This window comes from Crocodylus siamensis, chromosome 8 (genome assembly GCF_052110815.1).
Source record: "Crocodylus siamensis isolate JL-2025a chromosome 8, ASM5211081v1, whole genome shotgun sequence".
Classification (NCBI taxonomy): Eukaryota; Metazoa; Chordata; order Crocodylia; family Crocodylidae; genus Crocodylus; species Crocodylus siamensis.
The window spans coordinates 53107484-53121705 of NC_143402.1; the positions used below are offsets into that span (position 1 = coordinate 53107484).

The following is a 14222-nucleotide window of genomic DNA, read 5'->3' on the forward strand; positions in this document are numbered from 1 at the left end:
TGGCTGTGTTGACTGACTGCCCCACTCCCTTGGCCCTGTTCCAATGTTGCCACTGATTGTCTCCCCAGGCCTACCTCTCCCCTCACCCACAGCTGCACTGATACACCTCAGCCCCTCCCCCCCATGCCCACAAATCCTGGAGCTGCAGCCTAGTCTGCTGTCATGACAATGGAAACCTAACTAGGCCCCATGCCTGGGTCACACACATGCCTGGATATGACATGTTTCACACGTATGTTACAGGTCTTCTGCTTCATGACGCATGCAATGCTCTGTATCACGTTTTACCTCATGGTTTCCATGGGTTGTCTGTCATGTTTTGATCCATTCTGCACACTCATTATTCACCCCATGCTTCACCCTCCTGGGTTCTGCATGATTTCTACACATTTCTGGCAAATGGTTTCCATGTAGTGTGTGTGGCATGACCTGGTTGCATACACATTACACACCTTTCTTTACTCACTGTTCCCCATGTGGTTTCTGCTCACTGTTCATGTGGGTGCCCCACAGAGAAGTGACATGTTTCTCATGCCCATACATGGGCTCCATGTGTTCTTCAGCTGGGCTTCAAGTTTGTTCTCCTCCCAGATAACACACAATGTCCCCATGGCTTGGCATATTCGCTCATGGCTTTCTTGTGCTTCAGAATTTGTTGCAGTTGTCTGGGAAAGGGTCTTTTTAACACGTGGCAACGTGCATTCACCTTCCAGCTTACGTGCGTTTGACCCAGGCTTTCCACATGGCTTCTACATGTTCAACTCATGACACACACGTTAACCCATGGTTTATTCATGGCTTCCATGTTATACCCACAACTGACATGGTTTTTAACCACAACTCATAGGTCTTGAACCCATTCGTTATACACAGCTCACACGTGTCTGATACATTTCCCTCACAAATCACACACATTCCCCATGGTTTAACCATGGCTTACGTGTTAAACCCACAATAGACATAGGTTTAACCCACAGTTTATACATGGCTCACATGTATACATGTCCTCACGGCTCACACACAATTTACACCTCTTACTCAAGCTTCATGTCCACAGTTGACACACAGCTCAGGTGTGTGCCTCACCCATCCCTCACATGTGTTTGACATGCTTCCCAATTGATATGCATTTTTCCCATAGTGTATACACAGATCATATGTGTTTTACAACACAGTTTGTGTGTTTTACCCATGATTCACATGCACTGTGCTCACAATTTATATATGACTCACATGTGATACCCCCACTTCACATTTTCCTTACCCCTCACATGTCTACCTCATGTTTTCCTCCCAGTTGACAATGCAGGCTGCCTCATGGTAGGCTTAAATGTAGTTTACTCACACATATCATGTCCATGATTGCTACACGGCTCTTACCTGCACCTCACACAGGTGGGCCATGCAGTCCCCCTTACCCCGCTTCAGCTTACATGTCCATCACCCATGGGTCAGATGCACTTTACCATGCCCTGTCCACAGCTGACACATAGTTCCCATGCAGGGGGAAAGCTCTCCTCACACGCCTTGCCCATGGCACATGCCCTGGCCTGTCTCAGCCCAGAACCACGCATGCAACTTCCCCAACCCACCCCTCCATTTCTCCTTGTGACTCCTGGGCACACATGTGCCCCCCCCCCCACAAAGTGCTTGATGCATCAGAAAAGAAGAAACAAAGCCCCCATGGGGCAGTGCAAAGTTTCTTATGACTGAAAAATACCCTTCTCTGCTCCCCCCATCTTACCCTGGGGTAAGACACCCCCAGTCAGTGGCTGGGTTAATCTGGGATAAGCTCTACTCCCCTTGTTAAAAAATAGATGGATATCATATAAAAGCCCAAAAAAATCAGGCAGCCAGCAGCTGTCTAAGGGGCTGGGTCTTCAAGGACCCCCACCCCACAATAAAAAGGACCCTGGGAACAGGCAGCAATAAATAAAGGGTTTCCAGCCCGTTCCCAGGACATGTCCAGCACAGAAAGGAGACCGCAAAAGGGTGACAGAGCAAGACATGTGCAGCTCTGGGTGCTTCTGGGCTGAGAACACAGATTATAACCTCTCCACTCTACCCAAGACAGGCATGGGGTCCTGAAGCCGGCAGGTCCACGGTGCCAGGAGGGGATGGAGGCTTTCAAAGGAAGGAGATTTTCCACCTTAAAATGGAAAATAAAAAGTAGTGGGACAGAAGAAAGAGGGAAGACCAGAAAGAAGAAATGCTGGGATTACTGACCTCGAGAGAAAGCAAAAGAGATTGAAGTTAAAGCCCCTATAAAGGGCCCAGATGTCTTCAAAGTGAAAGGGAAAAAAGATCAAGCAACTTGGAGTGAGAAAAGAAGAGATAGCGGGAAGTTTCTCTTCAAAATGAGAAAACATAGCATATTGAAAAGGGAAGCTAAAGGCATTGGAGGCAGATTCACAGCTGGCAGGCTGAGGCACGCAGCGAGGAGCCTGAGGACTAGTAGTGGGGACCAAAAGACATCCCAAGAGCCATGTGAAGGTGGTGAAAGTGATTCCCAGGGAGGCTGGAAAAAGGCTGATGCTTTGGTTAGCCACATCCCCCTCCATTGAGGAGAGGCTGAAGGAGCTCCTGGTCTGGTGGGAGCTGTGGAGAAAGCCTCAGCATGTCTGCCGGGGGAAAAGAAAAGCCTGAATGACATCTACCCAAGAGCTGTAAAAGAGTCAGCCAAGGCAAATTCTGCCCCACTAATCCTCATGTATTATAAATCTTGCAGTCTCAGGGCAATCACGGGGGAAGGCTGTAAAGGGGAAGGAGAAAAGGTAAAACTTCCTCTTTTGTGAGGGCAGAACTTCCTCGTTTGCCATTTCTGTGGCGACAGAAAGCATTGCCCCAAACCGCAGGCAGGGGACAATGTGGGGGAAACAAAGCAAGACTTCCTCTTTTGCCATTACCACAGCAATGAAGCAAGTGGGAAGCACGAGAGTTCTTGAAAGGCAGGACTTCTGCCTCAGCTGTTTCTCCAGTAACAGACAGGAAGTCAGTAACAGGGACCCAAGCTCTAAAAGGTGCCAGGAGGCAAGAGATGGGGGTGGAGGGGACAGGATTTCCTGATGGGCTATCTCCATGGTAACAACTGATTGTCAAGAAATAAATCAACAAAACCACTGGCACAGAGGCCCCCTTGCAATAAAAAGGGGTGGGGGCTTTCTCCTCCATGGTTTCTATAGCGACAAGCAGGGAACAGAAAGTTTCCATGGTGACTTCCAGGAATAAAAAAAGTAAGGGGAGGTGGGACTTCCACCCTGACAATTTCTGACCCACCAGGAAGGAAATCAAGGGACAAAATAGGGAGGTTTAGATGTCTCCATCTGCTGTAAACACAGCAATGGACAGGGGCACAAAGAAACATGGCAGGCGCTCTTGCCCCCAACACGGCTGATGCTAATGCTATGTTGCCTCCCCAGTCAAGGGTTGCCCATGACCTGCCCACCCAAAATAAACACAGTTGATAGCGATGCCAGCCAAAACAAATATGACTGACACTCCCTCCTGAAGCCAAAACAAAACATGATCAACCTGGCCTTAGCCAAAACAAACATGGCTGATGCCTCCTCCAAAGCCAAAACAAATATGGCTGACATGCTGCTGCACATCTGACCCAGCCAAAACAAACATGGCCAACAGGTCTCTCTCCCCAGACACACATAAAAAAAACATGGCTGCCACACAATGGCCAGCCATAATAAATATGGCTGATGTCAATGCTGACCATAAACATAGCCAACATCTTCCCCAGCCAAAACAAATATGGCTGATGCTACACCCCCACCCCCCGCAAGCTAAAACAAACATGGCCAACACCTTAGAAAGCCAAAACAAACATGGCCAACACCATCCCTCAAGCCAAAAAAACATGGCTGAGGCCACCACCCAAAGCAAACAAAGCCAATACCCTTCAAAGCCAAAATAAATATGGCTGATCTCTTCCTGAAACCAAAAATCATAGCCAATAGCAATGTCAGCCAAAACAAATATGGCAACTGCAGTGTTGAACCATGACCAACATGGCTGCCACCAATACCAGCCCAAACCAAAGTGGCTGACAACTGGCCAGCCCGAAAATTTCGGCCAACAACATGGCCAACAATCCCCCTCTCCCCTTGACCCTGGCTGAACAAATATGGCTGTGATTCCATCCCCTCCAACCCCAACCCCTGCTGAACCAAAACCAAGATGGCTGACCAGTCGAATCCCGTCATGATCAAGATGGTCAATGCCCCCCTAAAATCCTCCCCCTACCCTCAAATATTGAGCTAAAAAAAAGATAGCTGATACTTTGGCTTTCATCAAGTCAGAAGGGCCACCCTAGCCATGTCCAAACCATGATGGCTGCATCAGCCTTGGCCAAACCAAAATGGCCACCACTCTGACTATTTCTGAACCAAGATGGCAGCTTCAGTCTGGTTTGAACCAAGATGGCTACCACCTTGGCCATGTCCAAACAAAGAAGGTCGCCATCGGTAGACCCGGCACCCTCAAAAACAAAGATGGCTGCCTGGTAGCCAGGTAATTGCAGGGGACAGGGCTAGGAGAGCCCCTGAAACCAGCTCCCTCCCCACATGTAAACACCCAGGGGCCCCCTAAGAGGCCATCAAGGGGGAGGACATCTCCCATCACTGTGAAAAACAGACCCCTTCTCCCAAACGGGGGAGTCCCAGAGGCTCCCCCAAAAACAGAAGGGGTGGACCCTGAGGCAGGAGTGGAGCGCCTTGAGGAAGCAGATCTGGCGGATGGATATGTAGATGGATGTCGGTGTCACGGCTTCTGAGGCCCCGGCGAGAGAACGACAGGAGTGGAGAGGCCATCCACGCTGAGGGACGGGGTGGGTGCCGAAGCCCCTGCACTGGTTGGGAACTGTTGAGGGGACGGGTTCAGCCGATGGCCCTCACTCCCGACCCACAGCCCCACCATACCTCTGTGGTGCCCCTCACTCCTGACTTGCACCCCATCCCATCCCCCCCACAGTGCCCCTCACTCCAAACGCAGTTTCCCCATAGCCCCATGGCACCCTTCATTCCTGACCTGCACCCCACACCATCCCCCCAGTGGTGCCACTCACCACCCTTGACCCATAGCCCTACCATTTCCCCTGGTGCCCCTCACTCCCGACCCGCAGCCCACCTGGAAGCTCAGCCTGGCCGGGCTCCGTGGCGCGATGGGGCTCAGGGTGCTCCAGAAGTGGATGGTCGGAGGCAGGGAGCTTGGGGTCAGCAACACCGGGGTCTGCAGGGGGAGACGGGTCAGGCTCTGCCCAGCTCAGCCTCATACCCTGGCTTCCAGCCCTACCCATCAGACCCCAGCCCTACACTAGCCCTGCCCCTCCGACCCACAAAGGCCCTCCCCATGCGAGCCAGAGCCCCACCCTGTGATTTCCATGGCTCCCTCTAACCTGTCACTGCCACACCCAGCTCCTCTCTGGCTCTACCCTTATCTTCAGGCCACACCCCTATTTCTGGCGCCATTCTCCCCTCCTTGATGCCACCCACTTCTTCTGGCCCTGCCTGTCCCTCTGTGGCCCCACCCCAATCTCACCCTGAATCCATTAGGCTCCACCCACCCCTTCCTAGCTCTGCCCATCCTGGCAGTCCAACCTCAGCCTCCCCTCTCTGGCTCAGTCCACTGCTATTTGGCCCCATCCATGACATGCAGGGCCTGGCCCCCAATCTTCTCCTTCCTGTATTTGGCCCCACCCCCTCTCTGGTCAGGCTCCATTCACTCCCTGGCTCACCAAGGTATGTCCAGAGAGAGCAGGGCTGGGAGTGAGGGCAGGGCCAGCCCCCCCAGGTGCCAGCAGAGCCCCACTGCCCCCCTTGTCCTGCCCTGGCAGCTCCAGGTCCCGTGGCTTCCGGCCCTTGGGGGGCTGTCCCTCAGCAGGGGCGGACACAGGGTCAGGTTCAGGGGGTGAGGCCTCCTCAGGCTCCTCCCGTCCTTGCCCAAGGGGCTCCAGCAGCTCTGGGGGGGCCGTGTGGTCCAGCAGAGCCAGGACAGGCTCTGCCCCCTCGAGCTTGGGCTCCACCTGCCCCAGTTGCAGTGGCTCCTCCAGGGGGCTCTCTAGGGCTGGGGATGGGGCCACGACCACCTGTGGGGAGAGTGGGATGCAGCCAGCTCAGGAGGGCCTTAGACTCCTGGGTTCCTACCGCAGGCCATGATCAGATGCTCAGATTCCCATCCAGGGCTGGGCCCAGACAACTGAGTTCCCATGTCAGGCTGACCCTGGATACCTGGATTCCCACAACAGACTGAGAGACAACACCTGGGTTCCCATCATAAAATCAGGGCTGGGACACCTGGGTTCCCACCAGAAGCTGAGCCCATAAACCGGGATCCCACCATGTGGTCAGGGCCTGGAACCCTGTATTCCCATTGCAGGGTCAGGGCCTGCAAACCATAGGGTTGTCCCCCTATCCCAACCTTACCTGCAGTTCCAGGGTCTCAGTGACTGCTGCGTCGGGTTCCTCTTCACCAGGGGCCAGACAGGCAGGTGGGGGTGGTGCCGAGGTGGGTGTGGGGCCAAGTCGGGCAGGGCCACGGAGCAGGGGTGGGGCCTGCAGCGACTGGAGTGTGAAGGTTGAGTACAGCCCTGAGCGCATGTACTCGTTGCGGCTGCTGCGAGGCAGTGGGGTGGGACCGGGGGTGGAGCCAGGGGGCGACACCTCCCCTGACCCCACCCCCCGGGCCTCCAGCTCCACCCTCCGTAGCCCTGCCCCCTCCTCGGCCCCACCTCCCTCCAGTTCTGGGAATGAGACGAACTTGTAGACGAACTTCTGGCCGCTGACCTTCCGGATGATGTTCTGGGGGAGCACGGGGAGGGATCAGCACCTGGATGCCTGCACTCCCACCATGGGACTGGGACCTGGACACCTGGGCTCCCACCACAGGGCTGGAGCCCAGATGCCTGGGTCCCACAGGGCGGGAAGAGACCCTGTCTGTACTCCTGGGTCTCAGGGCAGTATGTTGGGGGGAGGCCCTGCCTGGCCCAGACACCAGGGTCCCACAGCAACTTTGAAGGGATGGGGGTGGTGGTGAGGCCTTGCTCAGATGCCTGGATCTCCCAACAATTTGGGGTTTGGGGTGGCCTGTCCTGGACACCTGGGTCCCACCTTGTCGTAGTAGTAGCGCAGGGCACGGCTGAGCTTGTCGTAATTCATGTTGGGCTTGTTCTTGCGCTGCCCCCAGAGTCGGGCGACCTCCTCGGCGTCCAGTAGCTTGAACTCCCCATCCGGCGATGTCCAGGCAATGAGATGCCCAGCACCACGCTGGCCCAGCAGCTGCAGCAGGAACTGCCACAGTGGCACTGATGGGTCCGAGCCTCGGGGGGGGGGGGGGAGGGGCGAATACGGTGGGGTCAGTACAGCCCCCCAGGCCCCACACTCCCAATCCACAATCCTCTCCTATCACCCCACAATGTCCCTCCTTCCTGACCCACAACCTCCCCATCTCCCCACAATGTCCCTAATACCTGACCTGCAGCCCTCCCAGTCCTGTGGTGCCCCTCAGTCCCAACTCATAGCTCCTCCTGTAAACCCACAGTGCCCCTCACTCCTGACCTGCAGCCCCACATCACCCTGCAATACCGCTCCCAACCTGCAGCCCCTCACCTGCTGGCAGAATGGGGGGCTCCGTGCCGGGTGCAGGTGTCTCCATGGGCCCCCCCCACCAGACCCGCAGCCCCAGACTGGTCCCAGCGCCAGGTGGAGACTGGGAGGGCTGGGGGCTGAGCGGGAGTAGGTCACAGGTCCCAGCAGCTCTCCCAGGCCCCTTACTGGACCCAATATCTTCTGGTCACTGGTCCCAGTAGCACCTGGTAACTGGTCTCACTGGTATTTCCAGGCCTCACTACTTCCAGTAGCTGCTGATTATGGGTCTTACTGGTATCCCCAGGCTCCTACTGGTCTTGGTATCTTCTGGTCACTGGTCCCAGTATTTGTCAGTTGCTGGTCTCATTGGTCTTCCCAGGCCTTTTAGTTCTCTCAGTAGCTGATGGCTACTGGCCTTCCTGGTCTTCACAGGCCTCTTATTGGTCCCAGTATCTTCTTCTTATGGGTCTCATTGGTATTTCCAGGGTCTTACTGGCCCCAGAAGCAGTTGGCTGCTGGTCCCATTGCTCTTCCCAACCCCTTACTGGTTCCTGTAGCACCCAGGTACTGGTATCACTGGTCTTCCCACGTCCTTACTAGTCCCAATAGTAGCTGGTTGCTGGTCTCACTGGTATATCCAGGCCCTTGCCGGTCTCACTAGCAGCCGGCCACTGGTCCTACTGGTGTCCCCAGACCCCCCCACCCCCCCGCACGCTCCACCCCCCCCAACCCCGCACTACTCCCATTGGCAGCTCCGGGGGCGACGCGGCGATGATGATGGTCACGTGGGGAAGGGGCGGGGCCCGAAGGCCTGACTCCTCCCCCGGGGACGGGACGAGAGAACGCAGCAGCCGCGCCCCGCCCCGCCCCGCTGGAAACAGCTAGGGTGGGGGCGGGGCTGTGCGTCACAGGGCACGGCCTGCAAGTTCTCCCCCACCCCCCACATCTTAACACACTCTCCCCCCGGGGAACCTAGGCGGCCGGGCTCACAGGACATCCCTCACCTTCACGTCTAGAGAGAACCCAGGAGCCTAGCCCCGCCTCCACTCCGCTCCCACCGAACCCAGGAGTCCGGGCTCCCAGCCCCACAGGGACTGACACAGGGCTGACAGCAATGACTTTATTCACAGTTGGGTGGAGAGGCGACCAACTTCCAGCCCGGACAAAAAACCTAGGCATACGGGTTGCAACCCCCATCCTAGCCAGAGCAGGGAGAGCACCCAGACATCTGGGCTCCCAGCCCCCTCTTTCCCAGCCCCCCCACCCTGCTTCAAGAAAACCCAGGCATCTGGCACCCCATCCATGTGGGCAGAGGGGGAGCTAGAGCAGGACATCTCCCTGTGGCTCCTCAGGCAGGTCCTTGAGCCCCTGTAGCTCCCGCAGACCCTGGGCAGGAAAGAAGTCATCAGGCAGGGAACCAGGTGTCTGGGTGCCAACCTCCCTTCAAATGGCCTCCTGCTACCAGCTGCACCCGCTCTGGCCTCAGGCCCCCAGGCTGCAGTCCCCTCCCAGAGAACCCAGGCATCTGATTGATCTCACTTCCAGCACTAGGCGGATGTTGGCTTTGATCTTTGCGCTGTCCTTGGTCAGGGTCTCACTGAGCCTGGTGGGGAGAGAGAGAGTGCCTGTCATGGGATCAGGGATGTGCACAGCTCTGGAGGGTAGCAGCTGAGGACAGATGAATATAACAGCCCAGGGGGAGGGGGGCAGCTAGCACTGGGATACAGCTAGCTCTTGGTGGGGTTGACTTGGACAACTCAAGTCTAATACCCCAGGAGGGGGGCAGCTAGCACCGCAACACACCCAGCTCTGAGGTGGAAATGGCCAAGTAAAACACCTCAAAGGGGCCAGTGATCACAGGGCCCTGAGATGCAGAAAGCTCTGAGGCAGCAGTGGCTGAGAACAGCTGAGTGTAACACTGTGTGGCCAGCTCCTGAGGTGTAACAGATAGGAACTACCTGAGTGTAACAGTGTGAGGGGAGGGGGTGTTGCCTTGTTGCTCCCATAATGCAGCTGGCTTTGGGGTAGAATGACTGGAAAACAGCCAAGTGTAACACCTCTCAGACCTAGATGCAGCCAGCTCTGGGGTGGGGAACCAGATGAAAGTGGACCAAGTATAACACTACAGGGGAGAAGGGGGGTGTCCCTGATGCCACAATGCAGCTAGTTCTGGGGTGGAAAAGACATGGACTGGTTGTGTATAACCCTGAGGGAGTGGGTTTGTCACTGCCATAAAATGCAACCAGTTCTAGGATAGAACAGCCCAGGAACAGGGCTCCCTGGGCCCAGGATGCAACCAGCTCTGGTGTGACACATTCTGGCTAAATATAACCTGATGGGGTGGCGGGGGAGGCCTGCTGGTGCCACACTGCAGCCAACTCTGTGGTGTGGAAGCTGGGCACTGGCCACCTATAACAACCTAGGGATAGGGCTTAACAGGGCCATCATGCAGTCAGTTCTGGGGTGGAATGGATGAGGATGGACTGAGTATAACACTACAGGGGAAAGTTGGCTTTTGGTGCCTTGATGCAGCCAACGATGTAGGAGAGCACTAGGGACCAGCTGAGTATCAGCCCAGGGACTGGGCTTCCCAGTGTGGTCCTGCAGCCAGCTCTGGGACACAACATACTAGCCAAGCATAACACTGCAGGGGGCAGTTGCTGGTGCCATGTTGCAACCAGCTCTGGGATAGAAAGACTGGGTGCTGGTCAAGTATAATACAGCATGAGGGGGCTTGTCAGTGCCCCACTACAGCTAGCCCTGGAGCAAAACATATGGGTGAGTAGAACCCTTGAAAGAGGGTCTTAGTGCTATAACACAGCCAGCTCTAAAATGCTGCAGCTGGGTACCAGCTCAGTATAAACACACCATGGGTGGGCAGGGGGCAAGTAGGCTTGGTGGCATCAGAATGTAACCAGCTCCAAGGTGGAACTGCCTGAATATAACCTTGCAGGCAGACAGCATGTCTACTGAGATGCGCCCAGCTCTGGAATACAGCAGATGGGGACCAGCCAAGTATAACAGCCCAGGGAAAAAGCTCCTCAGGGTGGCACTGTGACCAGCTCTGGGGTAGAACACACTGCTTTGTATAACTCTGTGAAGATGGTGGGGGGACATGGGATTATCAGTGGCACGATGCAGCCAACTCCACCGTGGAACAGCCGTGTGCAACAGCACAGAGGTGACTCACTGGCGACATGCAGCCAGGTCTTTGGAAGAGTGCTAGAGACTGGCTGAGCATAACAGCACACAGAAACGGCTCCCTGGGGACAGGACACAGCCAGCTCTGGGATGGAGCACACTAAATACAACTCTGAGGCTTGCTGATGCTAAGCTCCAGTTAGCTCTAGGGCAGAGTGGCTAGGCACCAGCCCAGTATAAACACAACACACAGGGGCCTTACCAGTGCCATGATGTGCCCAGCACTGGGATGGAACAGCTGGTCACTGGCCAAGTATAACAGCATAGAGGAGACTCCCTGGTGCAGTGATGGGCCCAGGTCTGGAATGGAACAGCCAGGCACCTGCTGGGCAGAACCCAGCTGGAGGGTGGGGGGGACTTGCTAGTGCCCTGCTGCACTCAGCTCTGGGGTAAAAGGGCTGAAAACTGGCCAAGCATAACATAGCACAAAGGGGGCTTGCTGGTGCCACGATGCGCTCTGCTCTGGGACAGAGTAGCTGGGCACAAACTGAGAAGAATGCAGCCTATGGGGGCCCCTTGGTGTGGGGGTGTCCAGTTCTGGGGCAGCCGGGAAGGCACTCACTGGCTGAGCAGGAGGCTGCGGCGGTGGATGAAATGCAGAGCCTCAGGCAGTGTCAGCTCCGCGAAGAACCCATAACCCAGGGCCACACACACCCGTGATGGGTCTGGCCTAGGGGGAAGCAAAGGGCAGGGGTCAGAGTTCAGAGGATGCTGAGGGGGCAGGGGGAAGGAAGACACTCACACCTCAGCGCTGACGTAGAAGTTGCAGCCCAGGTCGACCTGCGTCTGGAGAGGGCCTGATAAATCCTGCAGGGAGGAGGGATCAGCGGGACCAGGACCTCTTGGGGACCCTGCAGTCCCCTCCCCCAAGGATGGAGGAGGTCCAGCTCCCAGATGCCTGGGTTTTCCCACACTCCCCTGCCCTGCCCTGCCCTGCCCTGCAGACTCCTAGGCTCTCCCAGAGCCCCCCCCCCCCCACAGCTCCCAGATGCCCAATTTCTCTCCCTCCCCTCCTCCCAGCTCCCAGAGGCCTGGATTCTCTGTCTACACCCCACCCCATGGCACCCAGACACATGGGTTCTGCCTCATGCCCCACCCCATGAGCCCCAGATGCCTGGGCTCTCCCCTCAACCTGGAGCCGCTCGAGGACATTGCGGAGCTGCAGCAGCTGCGCCAATTGTTCGAACACTGCATCACGGTGCCTCAGGATGTGCCTGGGGAGACAAGGCAATGAGGATGGCTGCAGGTCAGGAGTGAGGGGCACAGGGGGTGGGGGCTGCAGGCCAGGAGTGAGTGAGGGGCACCGGGGGGGAGGGGATGGGGGCTGTGGGTCGGGAGCGAGCGCGGGCACGGGGGGAGGGATAGGGGCTGAGGGTCGGGAGTGAGGGGCACCGGGGGAAGCGGCCAGCGCTCACTGCAGGTCTCGCTGCAGGACGTCGCTCACGAAGGCCTCGTAGCGCTGCACTTTCTCCGCTGGCGCCATAGCTCCTCGAGGATCGCCCGGGATCAAAGGTCACCACCAAGCCACACCCCCCTTCCCCTCAGAGCAGCCCTTCCGGCACAGGAAGGACACGTCTGTCCAGTTCCGGGCTGCTACCAGAAATTAAAAGGAGGGTACTTCCGGTTTGGGGGAACCTTCCCTCAGGTACCCTCCAACGTCACATCCTGCCAAGAAGCGATTATTCCCTCCCTCCCTCCCCCAGACTGTACCGATAGGACTGAGGGAGACTGAGGGGTGGGGCCTGGCACTCTCCCTTTCCCCAGGAACTTAGACCAGTCCCCGCCCAGCAGGCCCGCACTTGTGAATCAACAAGGGGGTCCCCAGATCTGACCCCCAGACCTTTGGGGGTCCTCACCTCGGTCTCCGTCTTCTAGTCACGGGCAATTTGGGTGTGAGCAGACCGAGACCTTGCCCGACCCAGCCAGGCCCCTCCCAGTTGGCCAAGTCGCAGCCAGCTCTGCAGGCGGGCAGCTAGGGAACGGCGGAGTATAACGGTCTATGAGCACGACCGAGATGCAACTAACTTTGGGGAGGAGTCATACAGAGCTGCAAAGTACAAGGCTGCCTGGAAAGGACCCCAAAGCACCAACTCTGGAGCGGGAAGAGTAAGAAGAGGCCGGTACAGCACCAGATGGGAGGTGGGGGACTGAGATGCAGGCACCGCTGGGGTGGCAGAGCCGGTGGCGGCCGAGTACAAGGTTGTCTAGTGAGAGCTCATATGTAGCCAGCTCTGGGGTGGAACAGCCAAAGAACAGGCAGGTATCATAGATCCGCCACGGCGCAGCCCTCGGCGCCCGGGTTTGCAGGGCCAGCACGAGGTCAAGGAAGAGGGACCGAGAGCGCGCCTGTGATGAGAAAAAGTTGATAATTACTAAAGTGCCCCCGCCCAGCCGGGAACAGGAAGCATCTCTGCCACACTTCCGATCCGTAATGGGTGTACTTCCGCCTCCGCTGGGGCATGCCGGAAACAAAAGTAATATTTGAGAGGGCGCCGCCGTGCTGGGTGTGGCGTTGGGCTGTCACCATGTCGGCTTTCAGGGGAGGGAAGGGAAAGGGAAGGAGGGAGAGAGAAAAAGAGAAAGTGGCCATGTTGTTCCGGGGCGGGCAGTTATTTCGGGCGGAGGGTGGCTTACAGAGTTGTGGCAAGCCATCGAGGGCTCCATGACAGGCAGTTCAGGACAGATGAATATTACTTTTCTAAAACTTGTAGGGGCCCCACGGGCCAGTTGGAATGGCCTGGCGGGCCTCATCCAGCCCCCGGGCCGCATTTTGACCACCCCAGATGTTTGGGGACTACAACCAACCACAATCTTGGAATGCCATATTGGATGCGATCCTCCCCCGCCCTTCAGCATGCACACGCCATCTTCGTTGTGGCAAGCTGTGTCCTTAGGGGAACCTCCACCTTGGGTAGCGCCCCGAAACAGCCGCCGTCTTCCACGCTGCCAAGATGGGTGTGGCAATGATATCATCTTGGGTGCGGCCTGCAGCGATTCTGGCCAAGAAGGTAGAGGGAGTCACTGCCTTGAGTGGGCTGATCAGGGAAGGCCTGAGGGGGCAACCTTGAGAACCTGGCTGAGCTGGGGGTAGTGGCAGGTTTGGGTTCCCTAGGTTCCTGGGGCAGAGCTTTACCCTTTCCCACCCCAAAGCCCATTGATGGAGGCAGGGACAAGCCCCAAGGCTGCACAGACAAGCTGCGCTCCAGAACCATAGAGACAGGGCGGGGACAAAGTTTTTAAGGAATGGACAGGTGCTAGGAGCAGACCTGGTGTGTGACAGAGCAGGTCCTGACAGAGACCATTCTGAGTAGGGCATGGATTGCGGTGTGCTGGCTGGCCCCTGTGGTGGGCTGCCATCTTGGGTGTGACAGGGCAAAGCTAGAGGCAGCTATACTTGGTGTGGCAGGAAGGGTGGGGAGGGAGCACAGC

General features: G+C 56.9%; 2 protein-coding genes across 8 annotated transcripts; both read right to left on the reverse strand.

Annotated features, from left to right (window-relative positions):
- Positions 1 to 770: 770 nt before the first annotated feature.
- ELK1 (ETS transcription factor ELK1) lies at positions 771 to 8281 on the reverse strand. Of its 4 annotated transcripts, none has more exons than XM_090060949.1 (6): positions 7885 to 8281; positions 7116 to 7324; positions 6432 to 6806; positions 5744 to 6094; positions 5137 to 5238; positions 771 to 4869 (listed from the first exon to the last, which is right to left on the reverse strand). In XM_090060949.1, exons 2-6 carry the CDS (start codon positions 7161 to 7163, stop codon positions 4771 to 4773), a joined length of 975 nt encoding a protein of 324 aa, XP_089917075.1. In that variant the 5' UTR covers positions 7164 to 7324; positions 7885 to 8281; the 3' UTR covers positions 771 to 4770. The 4 variants fall into 4 exon arrangements, with proteins under 4 accessions (XP_089917075.1, XP_089917074.1, XP_089917076.1 ...); XM_090060948.1 differs by having other exon boundaries at positions 7116 to 7283; positions 7614 to 8281; XM_090060950.1 differs by having other exon boundaries at positions 6432 to 6569; positions 7614 to 8281.
- Positions 8282 to 8698: 417 nt separating this feature from the next.
- Positions 8699 to 13185, reverse strand: UXT (ubiquitously expressed prefoldin like chaperone). Of its 4 annotated transcripts, none has more exons than XM_090061122.1 (6): positions 12650 to 13185; positions 12209 to 12386; positions 11890 to 12007; positions 11536 to 11600; positions 9132 to 9195; positions 8699 to 8978 (listed from the first exon to the last, which is right to left on the reverse strand). In XM_090061122.1, exons 2-6 carry the CDS (start codon positions 12274 to 12276, stop codon positions 8913 to 8915), a joined length of 381 nt encoding a protein of 126 aa, XP_089917248.1. In that variant the 5' UTR covers positions 12277 to 12386; positions 12650 to 13185; the 3' UTR covers positions 8699 to 8912. The 4 variants fall into 4 exon arrangements, with proteins under 4 accessions (XP_089917248.1, XP_089917246.1, XP_089917247.1 ...); XM_090061120.1 differs by lacking the exon at positions 12650 to 13185 and adding an exon at positions 11356 to 11463 and having other exon boundaries at positions 12209 to 12421; XM_090061121.1 differs by lacking the exon at positions 12650 to 13185 and adding an exon at positions 11356 to 11463 and having other exon boundaries at positions 11926 to 12007.
- Positions 13186 to 14222: the final 1037 nt, after the last annotated feature.

What these genes read in the sequence shown, in the direction of transcription:
- UXT (XM_090061120.1), bottom strand. Translation starts at nt 12,276, where the DNA reads ATGGCGCCAGCGGAGAAAGTGCAGCGCTACGAGGCCTTCGTGAGCGAC. An exon ending in GTCCTGCAGCGAGACCTGCA is followed by an intron (nt 12,008 to 12,208) that starts GTGAGCGCTGGC and finishes TTGTCTCCCCAG; the next exon opens with GCACATCCTGAGGCACCGTG. An exon ending in AGGCATCTGGGGCTCATGGG is followed by an intron (nt 11,601 to 11,889) that starts GTGGGGCATGAG and finishes TCCTCCCTGCAG; the next exon opens with GATTTATCAGGCCCTCTCCA.
- ELK1 (XM_090060947.1), bottom strand. Translation starts at nt 7,659, where the DNA reads ATGGAGACACCTGCACCCGGCACGGAGCCCCCCATTCTGCCAGCAG. An exon ending in TGCGCTACTACTACGACAAG is followed by an intron (nt 6,807 to 7,115) that starts GTGGGACCCAGG and finishes GTGCTCCCCCAG; the next exon opens with AACATCATCCGGAAGGTCAG. An exon ending in CGGCCAGGCTGAGCTTCCAG is followed by an intron (nt 4,870 to 5,136) that starts GTGGGCTGCGGG and finishes TCCCCTCAACAG; the next exon opens with TTCCCAACCAGTGCAGGGGC.